Source organism: Eptatretus burgeri, chromosome 18 (genome assembly GCF_056783735.1).
Source record: "Eptatretus burgeri isolate ZD-2024b chromosome 18, Ebu_testis_v1, whole genome shotgun sequence".
Taxonomy (NCBI): Eukaryota; Metazoa; Chordata; class Myxini; order Myxiniformes; family Myxinidae; genus Eptatretus; species Eptatretus burgeri.
In genome coordinates this window covers 12,018,029-12,038,696 of record NC_140978.1, presented here as the reverse complement: position 1 = coordinate 12,038,696, position 20,668 = coordinate 12,018,029, and the positions used below count along the sequence as shown (strand labels likewise).

The window sequence follows — 20,668 nt, the reverse complement described above, 5'->3', positions numbered from 1 at the left end:
TGTGAAGTGGAAACGTCAAGGAGCAACAACAGCTCAGCCACGAAATGGTGGGCCACTCAAGCTCACAGAACAGGACTGCCGAGTGCTGAAGCGCATAATGCGGATATATACGTCTGGAAGCAACGTCAGCACAAGCACTGTTCATCAAGAGCTTCATGAAATGGGTTTCCATGGCCGAACAGCCGCACATCAGCCTAATATCACCATGCACAATGCCAAGCATCGGCTGATGAATCAGCATCGGCTGATGATAAAGCTCACCGCCATTGGACTCTGGAGCAGTGGAAACACATCTGGCTTCACCATCTGGCAGTCCGACGGGCGAATCTGGGTTTGGCGGATGCCAGGAGAACACTACCTGCCCGAATGCATACTGCCAACTGTTTTCGCTCTCATACGATCCTTGACAATGTATACAAAAAAAAACTGTAAAGTTTGGTGGAGGAGGAATAATGGTCTGGGGCTGTTTTTCATGGTTTGGGCTCGGCCCCTTAGTTCCAGTGAAGGGAAATCTTAACGTTACAGCATACAGTGACATTCTAGACGATTCTATGCTTCCAACTTTGTGACAACAGTTTGGGGAAGGCCCTTTCCTGTTTCAGCATGAATATGCCCCTGTACACAAAGCGAGGTCCATGCAGAAAAGTTCCAACTCTGTAGATGTTGTCTATCCACCAGTTTTGTTGTCGGTGAGGGTGGGACAGGTTGCGGACTGAAGGCCTGTCTCCATACCATACTTTGGTAGTGTGCCCGCTGAATGTGGAATAGCTGAGTGTCCGTTGTTGGAGGAAATGACTCGGGAGATTTGCATTTGTCACAAGGAAAAACAATTTGGAGGAAAACAATGTCACACGGGCTTTGTCACAGATTGTTGCTCCTGCTACCTTGTACACTCAGTGCACAAAACATTAGGAACACCTGCTCTTTCCAAGACTGACCTGAAAAAGACTGATCAGGTGAATCCAGGTGAAAGCGATGATCCGTTATTGATTGCACCTGTTAAATCCACTTCAATCAGTGTAGATGGAGGGGAGGAGAGAGGTTAAAGAACGATTTTTAAGCCTTGAGATGATTGAGACATAGATTGTGTATGTGTGCCACTCAGAGGGTGAATGGGCAAGACAAAAGATTTAAGTGCCTTTGAACCGGGTATGGTAATAGATGCCAGGCGCAACGGTTTGAGTGCGTCAAGAACTGCAATGCTGCTGGGATTTTCACGCTCAACAGTTTGTGTCAAGTGTGTCAAGAATGGACCACCACCCAAAGGACATCCAGCCAACGACAGGCCAGTGGTTGAAAATGGCTAATTGACCAAAGAGGCCAAAGGAAACTGACACGAATTGTGCAGAGAAACAGATCGGCTACAATTAGTCAGCTGATAGTCCAATACAACATTGGTGCCAAAAGATCCATAAAAGAATGCATAACCTGTCATACCTTGACACTAATGGGGTATATAGCCGACGACCGTACAGAGTTCCACTTCTTTCAGCAACAAAACAGGAACCTACAGTTGCAGTGGGCTCAGGAACGAAAACACTGGACTGTGTAGGGCTACAAAAACATTGCCTGGTCTGATGAATCCTGGTTCCTGCTCTTTCACACTGGTGGGAGGACTATGGTATGGAAAAAAAAACACATGAGTACGAGTATCCATCATGCCGTGTGTCAACATTGTAGACTATTGGTGGTGGTGTAATGGTGTGGGGTGTGTTTTCATGGCACACATTGGGCCCTTTGATAAAAGTGGAGCAACCAGTGGATATCGGAACATCATTGCCAATCAAGTGCAGCCCTTCATGGCAGCAGTGTATCCATCTGTGAATGGATTTCTTCAGCAGGATAATGCTCCATGCCACAAGGCTAGGATTGTCCAGGAATGGTTCCTCGAACATGACAGTTAATTTAGCACACTGCAGTGGCTTGGCCAGTCACCAGATCTCAATCCAATTGAACATCTGTGGGATGAGATGGAACGAGCTATTCCGAGTAGAGATCCACCACCAGCCAACTTAACACAACTGTAGGAAACATTGGAGTCAACATGGGCCAACATCCCTGTGGAACGCTTTCGACACCTTATAGAGTCCATGCCCTGACAAATTGAGGCTGTTCTGAGGGCAAAATTGGGTGCAACTCAATATTAAGAAGGTGTTCCCAATATTTTGTACACTGAGTGTATATTTTGCACACAAACATTTCTGCATCATTTATTATGCCTGGGGTCAATTCTCCTTTTACAAGATCACTTAGGAGACGGTTGTCTGTAATGAACACTTCCCATGTTGTCTTCTTACTATGACTAGAGAGGTATGACACCGTGTCACATTTGGTTATTACATGGAAAGGAAGAAGTGTCTCAAATACCTGCTCATCAAATAATGACTTATTTCGCAACTCATGCACTCCTATATATTGTTGCGGTTCTCGGAACAACATGCATCCAACAGATAGTGGTCCCAAGACAGTTATTCCATTATTATACGTGTAGATAGTCCCTTTCCATTTGTCTAACGCGACAACAAGGGAGTGCGTTGCGATGATCTCATAGCTTGGTTTCCTTACATCATTTTTTCTTCATTTCGTCTGATTATTCCTGAGGTAAATCTGAGCCACCTGCGCCTTCGCTGTGAGGTGGGTCCTCATGGAGGCCAGCGCGTGCGGCACCGCTGCGAGGAAACGATAACGGAGGCCGATAAAGGCGACTCCACGCCACTTTGGGCGGGATGCGGGTGTGCGAGGTAAAAGCGGTGCATTTCTTTTCAACCATATATCTGACACATATCGGTGTTCGCCCCGCGCACACGCTAGCAGAGTCGTGCTGATGTGGGCGCTGGTCACGTGCGTGATGGCCGAACCCCGTGCACTGTAAAGAATGTGCTCGAAGGCAGACACGTACGCCGCTCGCGAAACATGCATGGATTTATCCATAACGATGTACCTTCGTCCCTCGCTGGCAGCAGCAGTATTCCCCATGGATGGTGAACGTCTTATCGTCTCTACAGCCAGCGAAGCTGCAATCGAGCTGGGGAGTGGTGTGCGGTGCGGGCCGCGTTGGCGCGCGCAGAGCGGGCGGGTTGATCGGCACTGGTCAGGCGCCCGAGCGGGCATGCGGGACCCTCAGCCGGTCGCCAGGGCATGGCCCGGGGGTTTTTGCAGGACGATTCGCGTGCCAATTTCGGTGTGGGCGATTCGTGTCATGTCGTGGGGTCAGAGTGGAATATTGCTGCTGTTTGAGATGACCATGCCAGAAACGAAGTGAGGAGGTTTCCGGCCAAAGTTAGCAGGCCACATGAGGGGTCGGGGCCAATCAGAGCGCCAGATTCAGGTGATGATGTTTCGCTTCGGGGTGGCCCCTCCCCGCACGCTGAAAGTCCTATGAAGGTCGAAGTGGTCCCTCCGCCTTTGTCTTTCTTCTTTCGCTCTCTCGCTCTGGCCTTGCCCTCGTCGACATCGCCACGACCCGCCTCCTGCTGCCTGGACTCCGCTTCTCTCTCGCTCTGGCCTCACCCTCGCCTCGCTCGTTGACATCGCCACGACCCGCCTCCTGCTGCCTGGACTCCGCCTCCTCATCTCCACCCACACGACGTCGATCCCACCCGCTAACTTGGTCCCGCCTTCCACTCCGTCCACGCACCCTGGACTCCGCCCCTTCTCCACTCAAGCCCCTCCTTCACCAACACGGTCTCCACATGCTCTGCTGAAACCAGAGACGACGCGCCAGCTGTCGGGTGCCGCACTATGGAGCATTCCCCCCTCCCCCCCCCCCCGAAACGTATTGGTGGCGCGTTCGTGCAATCAAGAACAAAGGTACCGAGATCGTAGCCTCAACTCCTTTCGCTTCTTGTGTCAATACTCCCTCTTCATCGGGGTGTGTGTGTGTGTGTGTCCTGGCGCCTGTCTGCTTAAGGAAGACTGCAGAAGATCGTTATTGTTATTATTGTTATTATTTTCACGTTAAGTCTGCTCTGTGTCCCTTTTGTAAGTTGCCTGTTTATTTTCTGCCCCACACCTCTCTCCCTATCTCTGCACCACACACCCCAATAATTTTGATCGTACCACATACCTTTCCTTGCCCATTGTTAATAAATTATTATTGGAAATGTTCCCAGCTCGTCTTTGTGGTTTCTTTCATTGATCCAGCATGGTCCGAATCCTAGCTTCGCCGGGACTTTATTCCCAACGATCCATTCCTTTTAGCCGGTATGTTCTTGGCAGTGTCGCTCGACTGCATCCGATCCGGAAAAGTGATCTGATTCGGTGGAGTGATCCGGTTCACACAAAGCGTACCGAGGGCATGTTCCCCGGTAATTAAATCACGTGATTAATTAGGTAACTTGATAACCTATAGACAGGAGGACCCTAGGTCACGCAGTTGAGTAATTGGCATCCACGGTCGGTTAAGCGACCCGCCGCGTCACGGAATTATCCGTGTGCGACGGCCTACAATTCCGGGGAGTTTGGCGGGAGCCAAGATAGCTTCCCCCACCTTGTGGTCTTCTCACCCAACCCCCAGCCTGCAACAATATTTTGGTTTCTTAAATGTACCAGCCTTCAGCCACAACTGTTTGCATTTCATCTCAGTGAAATGTGCAATGAATAGCATAAAGATACCAGTGTCTCGTGTGGAAACTACAACAATGTCAGCATCTGGGTGGACACAATGCAGACCACCCGCATATCAGCTTCTTCATGATTCGCATGGAGCAACTCAATATCAAAATGGGGGTCGGTTGTTTGCACCTCATCCTCAGCCTGGAATCCACCAGCAACAACTGGGGTCTTTCCCACTGGTGCATTTGTGAAGAACTCGTTTGAAAGCAAAAGAGCAGTGTCTTTTTTGTTGGCTGGTATAGCCAAGAAGTCAGTCCACTTATTAGGCACTGGGATATGCTTGTCTTCGATAACCCTGATCGGACGAGGCTTTTTCGATCGTTTGTTCCTAGTGCCAGCCTTTATTGAGGTCTCTCGGTACTATTCAAATGTAACACAATCCTGTTTAAGTGTTTTCCTGCATTGCTGATATGTTCAACAAACACATCAACAAGTTGACCAAAGTTTGTTACTTCAGCAAGTTTTCCAAGTGCCACGACTGCAGCTTGGCCATCTACTACAAGGCAAGATGATCCATGAAACGTCACTTTTGGTGGACAGTCTACACCTTTGGCCATCACGTCAACACATCTTGCCATTCATGTTGAACTCCATCCGCATCATTTTTTCACTACCACCCGGAAGACAAACAACTATGTTTATGGGGCCAAGTGTAAATGATTGACGAATCATGACAGATAAACCACCTGGCACCATCTATACTATGTGATTTGAACAACCAAGATAAACAATCCAGGTGCGGATCTGATGACCTTTAACCTACTGATATAGTTTTCTGAAATAAAAAGTCAAAATTTATCCTGGTAAACAAAAGATTCATTTTCAGCCCCAAAAAATAGTTCAGAAAAAGTTGTTTGCCAGCTTTTTCTCAAAAATGCTTCATACAGTCCAATTAGCCACATTTGTGGAATTTATCACTCGTCTAACTAAGTCAACCCACCTTGTGTTGGTTAACAGCGAGGCAGGGGCTCAAACACTCAAGACTCAAAGATGTTAAGACAGCCACCTGAACTGTTAAGCCAACACCAGGCTTATTTTCTGGTATTAAGAACATAAAATAAAGTTTATATTCTTGAGTTATAAAGATCATGAAACTTAACTTTAATAATAATGAAGATAAACCTGATACAATAATGCGATGGCGATGTCGATGATGGCGATGATAAAGACGAGTTGATTGTGATGAATGTGATGATGATGTTGGAGGGTTTTAAAGGGATATTGTGTTAACGGTACATGCTAATTTGTCAGGGAAATAAATCCCCATTAGTTGTTTTTACACCATATTACACCATTACTATGACACCACCCGATCTAACACATGACATTAGTTTTTCGTGCCTGTTGTTTGTGTTCTTTATAACATCCTTAAAAACAGTAAGTTTCCTGTTTGGAATGATTTTTACTCCGTTTGACTGCCAGGGAGGCAAATGGAGTAAAAATGTTCTCTCACTCTTCTCTGCGCATGTGCGATTGGGACTAATTCTGAGCCGATATACGATAAAACGGCAAACTTGTCTTCCTATTCACGTTCCGATTCGTATTCAAAATATAACATTCGATCTAAATAAGTTGTTCCTCCATCATAAACGGACAGACGTAAACCAATTGCTTAACTCCGCTTTCGCTACACATGCATGGGCTAACTACTCGATGACATATGGACCCGTGTCTAAGATACCATCCTAACTCTCTTTTTTTTTTTCTAAGACTATCAACCATGGTCCATATCACTGTCCATTCTGCTGAAAAACATGCATTTATTTAGTTTATACCCTTTATCATCTTAAACATCTCTGCGAGATTCTTGTAATCGCCTTTCTAATGTCTGAAGTCCTTTAACGGCTCCTTCATGCCTTTGTCTTGCTTGCCCCAAAATCAATTTAGTCGCTCTCCACTGAACTCCCTCAATGGCAGCAATGTCCTTGCTCACATGTGGTGACCAAAACGGTTACAATATTCAAGATGAGGCCTTACTAAATTCCTGTTGGCAACAGTGTAAACTCTTGATTTATACTTTATCCCCCTGCAAATACAAACGAAAACCCACTTCGATTTACCAATAGCTGCCAAGCACTCTGCTGTCTGCTTACCAACCCATATCTATTACCACTCACAGATCCTTCTCCTATGTCACATGCTCAAAAATTACCCCTTGCATTATTATATGTAGTCCCTATTTTCATTATCCTTACCCATCATCGGCACCTTACATGTCCTTATGTTAAACTACATCTGCTAATCTTTTGCCTAATCAATGAAAGTATCTACACCTTGTTGCATCTGATCACCCCCCCTCCCCCTCCTCTCTGCTATAATTTTAATACCTCCAAGCTTTGTGTCATCTGCAAATTTGGAAAGCCAACTCTTAACGCAACTGTCTACATCATTGATGTGAATTATAAATCATGCAGAAGCCTACTGTTCCATGAAGTACTCCACTTCTTACATCCTGAGCCCCAAATCCTCCCACTCACAGCCACTTGTTGCTTCCGAGCACAAACCCTCACCTTATCGAGCATGCTCCGATGTGGTACCTCCTCAAATGCCTTCTGAAACTCCAGATATACTCCATCCACTGCACTTCCATCATCCACCCAATCAGAACTAATCTGCTTCCTCGAACTCCAATAAGTTTTTTTAACATGGATTGACTGCCTTTAATTCGTATAAATTTATCTAAATGGTTCCCTACCTAACCCGTATTTAACATCTCTTAACAACTTTCCCCCCAACTGAAGTTAAACTAACAGGTCTGTCGGCAGTTTTTTGATTCCTTTCTGGATCCTTTCGAGAGGAATGGTTCCCTAACAGCTTTTCATCTCAGCCCAGATGCAGCTCGTCCTTTAATGACAATCCTAGGTATTGAAATTTTGAGAAAAGCAACCGATCAATAAATCCATGACTCGGAGGTATAATGGTTAAATTAATCCGTTCTGAATATGGGAGGTTGCTGGTTCGAATCCCAACCGAGTCATACCAAAGACGTTATTGCTTGATGCTCAGCATTTATAAGGCATAAAGCACCGTCAAACAACCATTGGTTGGCAACCATTGTGCAGGCTTTGATGGGTCTCGTGGATTCTCCTCCTGCATTCAAGTACCTTGAAAGGGAACTTGTATTCATGACTGTGAAAGGCGAGCAGGATAATGGACGTGTGACAGATACTGAAACGAGAGAAGTGAAAACTAAACCCTCAACTGAATGAACAAACATCTGATCCTGCACAAACCCAGTAATCGTCGATATATATATATATATATATATATATATATATATATATATATATATCTCCAGGTTATCAAACCTCAGGCACATCCCAACAAGCCCCCACCACGTCATCATGCGTGGGCTCATGAATTAGTGAGAAGTGTGTGTTCGGTATACTCTACAGCGGGATCCATGGACGAAGAGACCACTGTGAAAGGGACAGGTGAACGTCGAACCCGCATCAAAGTGTTGTCCTCGGTGAGTGGCCGTGTTCTGAGTCGAGTTTTTGAAGGGACAGGACCACCTGAGTTCGACCCGAAGAACAGCTTCGAGGGAGTTGAGAGTGAAAAGCACACTCAAGTGTCAGATGTCACGACATTCGGCGAAGGTGGAGTTGGCGCTTCAACAACCAACACATTTTGCGAACGCTTGCACATCTTGAGCACCAAAGGCACTGTGCGTGGAGTGCAGCACAAGGTGTCGACGGCGCAGGTTCATTTCAGTGGATTGGCTGGCCTTGCACACCTGGAAAACGTGAGTCCAGGTATATGCAAATTGTTTCTTCGGTGTGTGTGTTATCTCTAAATGTGGCTTTCAGAAGGTGGAAAGGAGCCCTCCCAGGTCCCCCTCCGTTTCAATAAAAGATCACGAATCATGGACTAAGGTGTGAAGTTTTGTTTTCAAAGTTTTGTTCCGAGAGCTCTTTTGAGGGTCGTCACTGAGCCCCAGACAGATTCCAACTAGAGTTCGTTTGTAGTAATATTCCCAGGGATTCTGTGAGGTCCCTCTTCATCATTCCCATTGCTACAATAATTATCACAGGCACAATTTTGGTGCTCTTCAGCTTCCTGGTCTTTTCACTTCATTTTTGAGGTCTTGGTATCGGGTCATTTTTTTTCCTCCGCCCACCTAAGGTGGATGGGAGGTAATGTTTTCACACCTGTCTGTCTATTTGTTTGATACTTGCCAAAATCGAAGATTTTTCAAGTATATTGGTCAGTCGATTTTGTTATTCCGTCTGTTTGTCTGTCTGTTTGTTTATCACCTGCAGGTCACAATTTTAAACCGATATTCACGAAACTTCACCACATGGTAGAGTTTGTCATGAGGATGAAGCCGATTGTTTTTGAGGTCAAACGGTCAACAACTTTTGTGAGATTTCTAAAATCCTCAATTTTTATCCGATTGACTTGAAATTTGAAGAGGATTTATATTTCAGGTCACTGAATTGAACTATCCAATTATTTTTGAGGTCAACATCGACCAAAAGATCAACATAGGCCAAAGGTCAACAACTAAGGTGGAGGTGGTGTTTCTAAAATCCTCAATTTTAATCCGATTGACTTGAAATTTGAAGAGGATTTATATTTCAGGCAAGTGAATTGAACTAGCCAATTATTTTTGAGGTCAACATCAACCAAAAGGTCAACATAGGCCAAAGGTCAACAACTTAGGTGAGATTTCTAAATTCCTCAATTTTCATCCGATTAGCTTGAAATTTGAAGAGGATTTACATTTCAGTTCATTGAATTCAACCAGCCTATTATTTTGGAGGTCAACATAGACAAAAAGCTCAACATGGGCCAAAGGTCAACAACTTTTGTGAGATTTCTAAAATCCTCAATTTTCAGTTGTTTGTTTGAATGTCAATAATCACCTTCAGGTCACATTTTTCAAACTGATCTTCACGAAACCTCAAGAAATGGGAGTGTTGGTCTTAAGCAAGAAGCCTATTCATTTTGAGGTCAAAAGGTCAACAACTTTGTCAGATTTCCAAAATCATCAATTTTAATCCGATTGAGTTGAAATTTGAAGAGGATTTGCACATCAGGTCAGTGAATTTAACCACCAATTATTTTTGAGATCAACATCGGCCAAAAGGTTAACATAGGCCAAATTTCTAAAATTGTCAATTTTCATCTGATCAACTTGAAAGTTGAAAAGGATTTGCATATCAGGTCAATGAATTCAAACACCTATTATTTTTGAGGTCAACATAGGCCAAAGGTCAACAACTCTCCAAGCATGGTGCTCTCCAATGATGAGCATTAGCACCGAAGGTCACGTGATACCAACACCAATCTGGAGTGGTCATGGAAGGTGAAGGCGAACGGTAGCTCGAGGTATGGCATTTCTCGCTGTTCCTACAAGGGGTACATGAAGACTGGCACGACTGGCATTGCATACCATGGAGCTCCAGGACGAGCTTCTTCAGGTCTGCCATTTTAGATTGTAGCTGTGCGATGTGCTGTGGTGGAAGTGTCACATTAGCAACGGTCGGTGTAACTGCATCGATGAGACGATCAACCAGATCAGCAGTGGTGGTTGGTGTCAGCTCTGCATTAGCTGCAAGTATTATGCAGATGTGTGGTGATAAACGTTGCAAGAACAACTCACGAGAGTGCGACTGGTCGAAGGTGGCATGGCGGTCACCAAGAAGCTGCTGCATATGACAGTAGTTGTGTGGGTCTTCAATGTCCTAAATCCTCGGCTGTAAGAACTTCGTGAAAGTGCTCGGAGGGGGACATGTGCTTTCTGAGCACGGCCTTCAAAATTGAGTATGGGTTGCTTGTTGAAGATTGTCGTAAAATATCTCTCACCTCCATCACATACTCTGGTGAAAAGGAGCCAACAATTTATTAGAACCGCATCAACTCGGTCGTAATGTTCCAGGTGTCGATTTGCACTTTGACTTGTGTAAACCACAGCTACAGGTCATGAGGCCAGAATGGCAACATCTTGATCGAAACCGCTGCCACCGATGAAGCTGGTTGAGCGACCGTAAAGAGCACGGCTGGTTGGTCATTCCCGTTAACTGGTTGCGCGTTTGTAACTCCTTGTCCATCCATTTCGATAATGTCGGGGTCACCAATTTAGTGTGGAAGAAAGACGTCCAAGATGTTCGGATTTAGAGTGAATTCTCTTTATTCAAACCACCACCATCTGATCTACTTTTCCTTCTTCTGGCTCACTCGGTACTGGAAATCCCCCAATAAACCAGTGCTCAAGCATATTTACATACGATGACATCAAAGTCGAAATGATGTCGCTCCAAACTCAGTCTGATTTACATCAGCCTAATGTCATTAAGGATAGACTTGAATATGTCCACTTGAACTTTGCACTGCGTATTGTGTAATAGGCAACCCCAAATTATCATCTTTGTTACCAAGTGGGAGCGATGTACAAGAATGATGACTTTTCTAGCCATGCTGACCAGGCTTTGCTGACCTTGGCCTTGATGACTTGTTGCTATGTGTGTTGCATGCCTGAGTCTATACTTTACCACCAACTGGAAACTGTGAACTGTGCAGCTCCTTTACTTCGTTTTTCCACAATGTAGTGCATTTTTATTGCTACAGAGAGGCCATATTTGATGTGTTCAGGAAGATGTTTGGACATGCTATCTGCTATCATTTTGATTTGTCTTGTTATTTGTGTTTTTAAAATATGATCTGCCAGCAACCATCAAAACAGCTTGTGTGAAACAACATAAAATAAAATCTAGTTTTCAATATCTACTGCATCATATTGCGAAAGTAACATGCATAGTTAAAGAGGAAATATTAGTTGAAATCTTCGAACCTGAGTTCATGCACATCCCTTGGTGTGGAAATGCAGGATGCATTCTCAATCGAGCTTGGGAAAATTGTTGTTTACACCACAAGCTTGCGGGTGGTGCGTGCCACGCACGAGCGCTGTGAAAAGGTACGCCACGTATTCCACACGCACAGTGTACGTTTTGAGGAGCGTGATGTGGCACTCAATGGTGGATATGGTTCTGAGCTGATACAGAGGCAATCACTCAATGGGATGATCATGACTGAGAGGACTAAAATGGGTAATGGCATTGAAGGACCACAGAATAATGGGCAGGTTGCAGATAAGAGTGGGCACCTCCTTTCAAGAGGTCGAGTCGCATGCCAAACAAGAAGCTCAAATACCACCGATGATTCACCCAGTCCTGAATTGCCAGCTGTTTTTATCAATGGCATATACTTTGGGGTAAGTTGATCTTTTTTTCACTTCATCAACATGTCTTATTTATTATTTGTAATCACAAATTCTGTGGCAGAAAAACGAAATGTTGTTTTGTGATGCATGTCTTGTTCATTTCTATGACTGTTGAACTTCCTGAGTTGGTCTTAACCATACCTTCTTTGGTGCATCAGGGCACCCATGACAAGTTAAGTGTTTCATTGATGAAAATACAGAGGTCGCTTGAGAGGTCACTGTATTGCAGGGAATTATGAAAACGCTCCTCATCTTGGGCACGAATTTGGAGCTTGGACAAAGTACCAACACAATGTCCTAATCTAATAAAGGTACTGAGGGCTCTTTAAAATCCTGAAGTGTGGTAGGAGGTAGCCATTGGGACAGCCAGTTTAAGATGCCCTCTGAGAGGATAGCACACTCTGTGATGTAACTCCTTGTTTGCAAAAGCATCATGGTGACACGTTATAGTTCGATGGGACCCCTATCAGTGATTGAACCCAAAGTAGATAGCTCGTAGTGAGTAGGATGCCCCTGAGCTAAGTATGGACCAAACACAAGTTGCATATTTAGTTTGAGTGAACTCAGAGTTCCGATTAGAAATGAACATTTTCGCCTAAACTGCTACAGCTTGCATTCTGCTAACACTGTTCATGGTGAACATTTCTTAGTTCCCGGTATGATGATATATTAACTCTTGGGCACTTCCTTCAATTCATATAACTTGACATTATACAGTTATAGCTTTGTTTCATCATAACCAGAGTTGACAACCAGAATCAGTTCAGGCAAAACGACTCGCACGCCGCAGGGTAAAAAAAACCTGCAATTCACCCGCCACTGGGAAAACAGCGTGCGACTTGCCTGCAAATAGAGAAAGAACATGTGACCTGAACACCACCGGCAGAAAGAGAACACACATGATACCTTCGCACTATTAGGGAAAAGAACGACAACTTGCTTGTCGCTGGGTAAAGGAATGTGCAACCTGCCCACCGCCAGTGAAAACAATGTGCAACTCGTCCTCCCATAGGATAAAAGAAACGCTGTCTTGTGGAATCCCAGCCTGAAAAGAAATATCATGGGAAAGGACACCATCAAGGGCCACGCACGATTTTCACTCATGGAGGATATCAGACAGCCACTTGAGTAGGTGTTCCTGAATACCAAAGGAAGAACACCTTGAAATCAAGGCTGGGCACCGGACAGTGTCAACGGCTCGAGAGATATACATAAAGATCATCCTAACCTCCTGCTTATGGTTCAGGGCATCCTTCCACTGCTGTGTCAGAAGGAGCACGATGTACAAGGTGGAATGGCAAAATTGCAAGCTAAAGTGTTGGTCAGAGATCAGAGGTCTTATGGATGGGAGTGACATTTGCAGCTTTCCAAGAAGAAAGAAGTTGCCCATCCAAGAGGAACCGATGAAAGAGAAGAAAGGGTATGATAGGACTGAGGCACAGTTCCTGAGGATTAGAGCACTTATGCCATCAGAACCACGTGCAGAAGAGTTGTCAAGCTGGGTAAGACTTGTCCACGAAGGGAGGACAGAAATCCACATGTTGTAGGGAACATTCTGTAATGGGAGAAAAGGTTGAGTACAAGAAGCGATGGATTTAAGAGCTTGGCATTTTGAGTGAAGACAGAGCTAAGGAACTCAGCTTTTTCTTGAGTAGTGTCCCGTATGATATCATCCTTTAGGAGGGAGGGAATTGAAGGGGAATGTGTACCAGATACAGACCTGGCCAGATCACACTCGGCTTTGGAGGATAGGGAAAGGCTGGAGACAAGGTTCAACGAACACATATGCTTTGATATGAAGAATGTTGAAGTTCTAAACACACCTGAATCATATTTTGGTTGCACACCTGAATCTTATTTTGGTTGCACACCTGAATATTATTTTGTCAATAACCAATACTCAACATGGGACTTTCAAAATGATGTATGAATGCTAACGAGGCCTAAACCTCGTTAGCATTCATACTCAGACACAGCATGTACTGTGTGTGCATTTTCAGCAATTCACTTCTGCTCGACGGTGCTCTTTTAACCTGCCTTTGCTAGAAAGTCAGAGGTTTTTCAGCATTTTAACGAAAGAGTGGCAATTTCAAAATGATAACCCAAAATTGTTGTGTTCTTGGATGCAAATCCGACACACAAAAATATCGGAAATATGAGAGGTGTCGATTTCCTACCGTTTCCTGTTAATACAAGTGAGCAGTAGCAGGAGATAACAAACACACACGCTTCTCCACACACGTGCAAGAGATGCAAAAATCTAGTATAATTTGTTTTGTGGCCCTGGAACCAAACAAACAATATACTTACAACATCCCTCACAGTGACCACAGGTCCCACCCACCCCCCCTCTCCCCCAACATGATTAATAGTACATATAATTTTAAACGTTGATGTAAAACTTACCATGAGCATTCACAAGCCCCAGATATGACCTTGTCATTAGTGTTCAGAAGCACCCAAACGAGATACGGTGTCTCCCTCAGGGAAGTCTGCCTGGTACATCTGCCTCCCACGTAAATATAGCTGGCACAAGCTTTGTGTATTTTCACATTGTGAAGATGTCCTTTGTCGAAGAGTTGGTAGCCATTACTTTGTTGTCGTCGGGAGTCTGCAGTTCGGGCGGCTGCAAGATCTCAGCCCTTTCTGTGAAATGAGAAAGTTCTCCATCTATTTTGTTGTGAAGAAGCACACCACTTTCTCTCAGGTACTTTTCCAAGTATTTTCAGATCCTTTTCGAAACTTTGTGAGCCATTTTAGGTTGCAGTCCTTATCTTGCATGCACAATACACGTTAACATGCCCAGATGAGTGCAGTTTTGAGGGGTTTCTGCGCATGCGGGCCGAGCATGTTCCTAATTCATGACCTCATTTTGAAAGTCCCGTATTTCTCAGCTTAGAATGTGAGCATTTTAGACAAAAATGGGAAACAGACTTGCATAACTTGTAAGTCAAGAATATTTTTTTAACATAGTCGTCATCAAGAATTGTGCTATGGTACTTAATGCATATTGCTGAGTATGTAAATCGTTATGCTGCATTTGTCAATTTGCGGAACACTGAAACAACACCTAAGCAGTGGCTCTCAGTTCTGTCTAACAGCAGCCCACCCCCTGATGTGCACCAGAAGGCAAGAATGGTGAGAGTTTGACTGCATTGAAGCCAACCCAGAACTGCCAATCCATGAAGACTTGCAATACTTACCAAATATGTGAATCAAGTCACAGAAACCTTTCTGGGTTCTGCAAATACTTTGAGTGATGCAGGTTTTGACATAAAGTACAAGTGGAGCAATCTCTAAGCAGATGATAGCATTGCCAACAAAGACCTGGTGGGTCTTTGGATTGAAGAGTTTCCAGGTTTTGACCTTTTTTCGGAAACAGTGGACTGCGATCAGTAGGAGTCATACCCTCCATGCAAGGACATCACAACACCTCCAAAAATGGACTTTCAAAGACAGACAGATGCATGAGACTGCAGTCACCCAGAACAGACTGTCCACCACATTGTGAATGATTTGGCTATCCAACTTGGACTTAAGTCTGTGAGCTGCATGATATTATACACAAGAGGAAGAAGAAGTTGAGTATGTTTGTGATTTAATGTTGAGGACAATGGACTTGCATTCTTGAAGTCATGAGATTAAGACAAAGATTTTGATTCTGCATTTGTGAAAACAAATCTAGTCTCAGGAGAATTAAGCATGCTATCCGTGTCATAAAATTGGTTTATCTGATCATGTACTTGTGAGAGTCAACATCTCTCCAGCTGTTCTCAGGTTGATCGTGTGGAAACCAAGGCCTTAAAGGTCCTTGAAATCTCCCACAATGAATATGAGTCTCTGGGCCTATCACCTTCACATTGAAGACAGGTCAGTGGTCTCTCTGTCTTCCACCACCTCCTTTTTGTCTCAGCACCCACTATATGCCCTTTCCATACACCATCCCCACCCCTCTCCTCCAGGTTTCTGCATTGTGCAAGCAGTCTGGCAGTAATCCTCTTCTGGTGAAACTTCCAAAATCCAAAGTCACTGCTTACCTCCACTCATTCGTTGTTGTTTTTTTTTTCCACCTGTGGAACCAGCTTCCTCAGTCTCTTCAATCTCATTCTTCCCTCCAGGGATTCAAGATGGCTGTTCACTCCCATCTCAGGTCATCCACCATCCACAACCATGTTCTTTACTACCCCCATGAACCCTCACCAAGCCCACCTCTTTCCAAGCTGAGACACAGCAAATTAACCAATGAAAATCAACGACGTCATCATTATTACATTGTTGTATTTCAATCTGACATTTGAAAAATCCATATATATATATATATATATATATATATATATATATATATATATATATATATATATATATATATATATATATATATATATATATATATATATATATATATATATATATAGTTGCGGTTGAGGAAATTCGCAAACCACCATTCAGGTCCCGTAGGTGAGATATCTCTGTAAGTACATGTGTAGTTAGCCCCAAATCCGTTGTTTAGAGGGAATAAATGTGATTCATTCGGGCTGCGACCCTTTAAGATAGCCGTTTTTCTGTTCTATCTTTATTTTGAACCAACCACGTCTCAACCGCTATCACACAACAACCACCAACCGCAACGCCGCTTCACAACAACAACAACGCCAACAGCCACGACCTTTACCTTCACAGCTCGCTCCCGCAAACATCGCATCACCGCCATTCCAAGCGTCACTGTGGCCATGGACCAGCACTTTGGACCCTCCACCACCTTCGCCTCTCCTTCTGCGGCCATTCCCGCACCGCTTGTGGGCACCGAGCGTCAGGCTGTCCTGGACTCGTACAGGGCACGCGCTGAGCCGCGGGTACAAGGTGCGGCCTTTCCGAGGAGAAGTCGGATCAGGAATGATACACGCCCACTTCTGATCCGTCCAATCAGCAAGCGCGGGGCGATTTGGCCCCGCCTCCAGGCGTGTCGGAGTAGAATCGATATATGCAAATTCGAGGATCAGGGGAGATTCACACCCCCTTTTTCTCCGTCCAATGGGCAAACGTGGCTCCACCCCCGAGCTCGTTCTGATCCAGAAATTTGCATATGGGTTCTCCTACACCACTATAAAGCGCCGAGCACGGGGCGAATTCAGTGAGAGTTTTTCGGTCAAGGCGAGTTGGAGAAGAGTTGAGAGTTATGGGTCGGAAGCAGTTGGAGGCAGTCGGAGTTGGAGAGGAGTTGGAGTTTGAGTTGGAGAAGGGTTGGAGGCAGTCGGCTGAGGTGAATTGAGGAGGGGACCGGATACCTCGGGTCCGAGGCAAGGAAGACGGCGGTCGGCGACGAGGTCGCAGCGGAGTCGCTCGTCGCGGGAGCCAAGCAAGCCAGCTATCCTCTTTCCCCGGAGCATCAACAATTCCCCCCTTCCCCCCCCCCCCCGCGCTGAGATAGTGCGAAAAGGGGGCCCCGTTCCCACCCCACTCCAAGCAGTGCCAACGAAACCCGCGAAGGAGCGCGGAGTCAGGGCACCGCCGCCACATTTGCGGCTCATCACAAAACACGGGTAGGCTCCACCCGGTCTCGCGGCCCACAGGCCCCGTCTGCCCCCTTGTCTTTGAGGGTGGCCCTTTTCTTTTGCTTTTGAGTATATGTGTTGGCGGCGCCGTCTGTAAAGTAAAACGGTGTAAGTGTTGCCGTGTGATCGCGTAGTCGGTAGTAGATCTGCATTGTTGTGTTTCTTTTGTAACATCTGCTTTTGGTGCATAATTGTTGTAATTGTATATGTGTGCTTTCCGTGTGGCGCGGAATAAATGTGAATTATGTTGAACTGTTTTTCCCGTTTCGCTTCGTCTTTTCTTTAATTGAATCTCCATCTTGCTTCACGTAAAGGGTTGGTAGTGGGCTTAATACGCCCGATAATTAATCGGAACCGTCAAGGTCGACGATAACACCGCTCGGTTATCCCGATGGTATGGAACGGGTCGCTTAAGTGGCCCGTGTCCGGAGTAGACCTGCAGCGAGGTGCGATCGCCCAGTCTTCCCTCCGTGTGGGTACTTAGGTCGGTCGAATTTGGCGAACAACCCTATCCCACGTGGGGGGCCGATTGGCACGATCGTGGTGAGGCCGAAAGGCCCACCCGTGACTAGTTCCCGGCATTAGTCCAAGAGGGTCACGACAGAATTGTCCGTCTGGTGGGCGACGTGCCGCGATTCGAGTTACGTGGCCGCTCGCACGCTGGCGGGCGCGAATTCGCAACAATATATATATATATATATATATATATATATATATATATATATATATATATATATATATATATATATATATATATATATATATATATATATATATATATATATATATATATATATATATATATATATATATATATATGTATATATATATATATATATATATATATATATATATATATCCCCTATGTAAGTGCATATGTACATAAACATTTGACTAAAACGTCTTCTCACAAATGACCCGATTGATATGGACCAAATTTGGTACAATGCATCAGTACAGTAAGGTCTCATGGGGTTGTGCTCTCCATCTGGATGTGCCCCCAATGAAGAGGGTGAAAGGGGATTTACCCCAAATATTGGTATTTTATTCAAAACTCTTCTTCTCAGAAAGCGTTACACAGATCCAGACCAAACTCACCATGAGACATCGGGACCATGCCCTAACCTCAAGTTGTGCTCCTCATGGCCATATCTCCACCAGAAAGGGGCCCACGGGCCCCCTCCCCAAATGCCTCATTTTCAGTAAAACATCTCCATAATTATTTGTGCAATACAGACCAAATTTAGTACAATGCATAAGGACAATAAAGTCTCGTGGGGTTGTGCTTCCGATCCAGATGCACCCCTATAAAGGGAGCGAAAGGGGGGGTTGCCCCAAATATTGCGATTTCATTAAAAAAATCTTCTCAGAAACAGAACCGGATCCAGCCCAAAATGGCCATGCGGCATCGTGACCATGCCCTAACTTAAAGTTGTGCTCTCTATGGCCAGATCTCCCCTGGAAAGGGAGCCACAGCCTTCCTCCACTCATCCCTCATATTCACTAAAACATATTTCCCTCACAAACTACATGACCTATATGGAGCAAATTTGGTATAATACATCAGAACAGCAAGGTTCTTCGAGATCCTGGTGTTGGCGCAGTGGTTAGGGCAGCAGCTTGGGATCCAAAAGGTCCTGAGTTCAAGGCCCGTTGGGCCACTGAATTAATACACCAGGGGGTTGACTCAGCCTGTCATCCTTCCGAGGTTGGCGAAGTGAGTACCAGTGTACTGGGCCGGTGTATACCCCGGTTAAAATAGTTGTACCATATCCCTGTGTCGTAAGAGGCGACCAGGGTTGCGTCAGGAAGGGCATCCGGCGTAAAACATGTGCCAAATCACTATGCGCATCATACGGATGATCCGCTGTGGCGACCCCTAACGGGAGCAGCCGAAAGAAGAAGAAGACATCAGAACAGCAAGGTCTCATGGGGTTGTGCTCCCCGACCGGATCCGCCCCAAAAAGCCTGAAAATGGGAGTTTCACCTCAAATTCAAGTAATCTATTGTAAAAACTTCTCAGAAACCAAAAGCCAGATGCAGACCAAGCTCTTCATGAAACATAAGGAACATGCCGCTCACTTAAGTTGTGCTCCCCATGAGAATACCACTTCAGGAAGGAGGACAATGGCCCCTTCCCCCTAATCCCTCATTTTCACTCTCCCTGTTGGGAAAATAACCATCAGTTCCCCATGGGGCTATATTTTAATGTCATGTGACTTTTCAGCTCTATGTCGCTATTGCTATGTACAGCTTATAAATCGTAAAAGTCAGAAATAACAAAAAAAAACACCCATGATGTTGGTCAATTTTATCCCCCACCGTCCGCCATTGGAAATTTTACAAATCGTACCCTGCTTCTGAAGGGAGGGCACACAAATCCACACTGTTTTATATCGGTAGAATATTGCAAAAATGATTTTGTGGCTCATTTTAAAATTCCCTGTTTATTTGAAACTTCAGATATGAATGGAATCTTCATAGTTATATTCTCTTCCTCACAGAATGCTGACAAAATTATGGTTTTGAATGAGACGGGCGGTCTTCGAGAGGTGTTGAAAATGTTTAAGGTAAAATTCAAAACTCTCTCTTTGAGTGTGTGTGTGTGTGTGTGTGTGTGTGTGTGTGTGTGTGTGTGTGTGTGTGTGTGTGTGTGTGTGTGTGTGTGTGTGTGTGTGTGTGTGTGTGTGTGTGTGTGTGTGTGTGTGTGTGTGTGTGTGTGTGTGTGTGACAGAGATAGCTGTCCGTTCTTCTCTTGGCAGGTTTATGCTGATTGGCATTGTGAGGCTATGTGCAAACTCAATGAATAATCTATCATACAGGCTTTAAAAAAATCTGATATGCGATATCTGATTCCATAGTTGACGCTCAGAACTCATGGCCTAAATAATTATGTCTAAATCTTAAGTGAAATCACAAAAATTTTAGGGTGGAGGGAATTTTTTTCTAACCCAATATAATTAAATAATAGGCTCCATGGGTCATGAGATAAAATAGCTCCAAAAATATATTTTTCACTCTTCTTAAGGGATTATTGTATGCCTGATTTTCTTTTATTATTGTATGCCTTCTCGCCTTCCTGCATGCGAGAAAACCGCCCTGTTCAGAACATGATTGACCGACCTTGGGAAAATATTAAAATGTAACAGGTATTCCCGCTATTAGAGTGTGGAAGGATAAGCAAGTGCTGTCTGCTCGCAGTAGCTTGTAGGATCGTTTGCCCATTTGCAGAGGTCTTAGACTTTGCAACCAATGCAGAAAGCATCAGCCCACATTT

At 44.7% G+C, this 20,668-nt stretch overlaps 1 protein-coding gene across 1 annotated transcript in view; it reads left to right on the top strand.

Annotated features, from left to right (window-relative positions):
- Window positions 1-8,014: 8,014 nt before the first annotated feature.
- LOC147008621 (glutaredoxin domain-containing cysteine-rich protein 1-like) overlaps window positions 8,015-20,668 on the top strand; it is a 71,371-nt gene continuing 58,717 nt past the window's right edge. Inside the window, exons 1-3 of the mRNA XM_085863877.1 lie at window positions 8,015-8,359; window positions 11,447-11,830; window positions 19,896-19,961. Of these exons, the coding sequence (XP_085720003.1) occupies window positions 8,018-8,359; window positions 11,447-11,830; window positions 19,896-19,961 (792 nt within the window). The 5' untranslated portion in view covers window positions 8,015-8,017. The remainder of the gene's footprint in view (window positions 8,360-11,446; window positions 11,831-19,895; window positions 19,962-20,668) is intronic.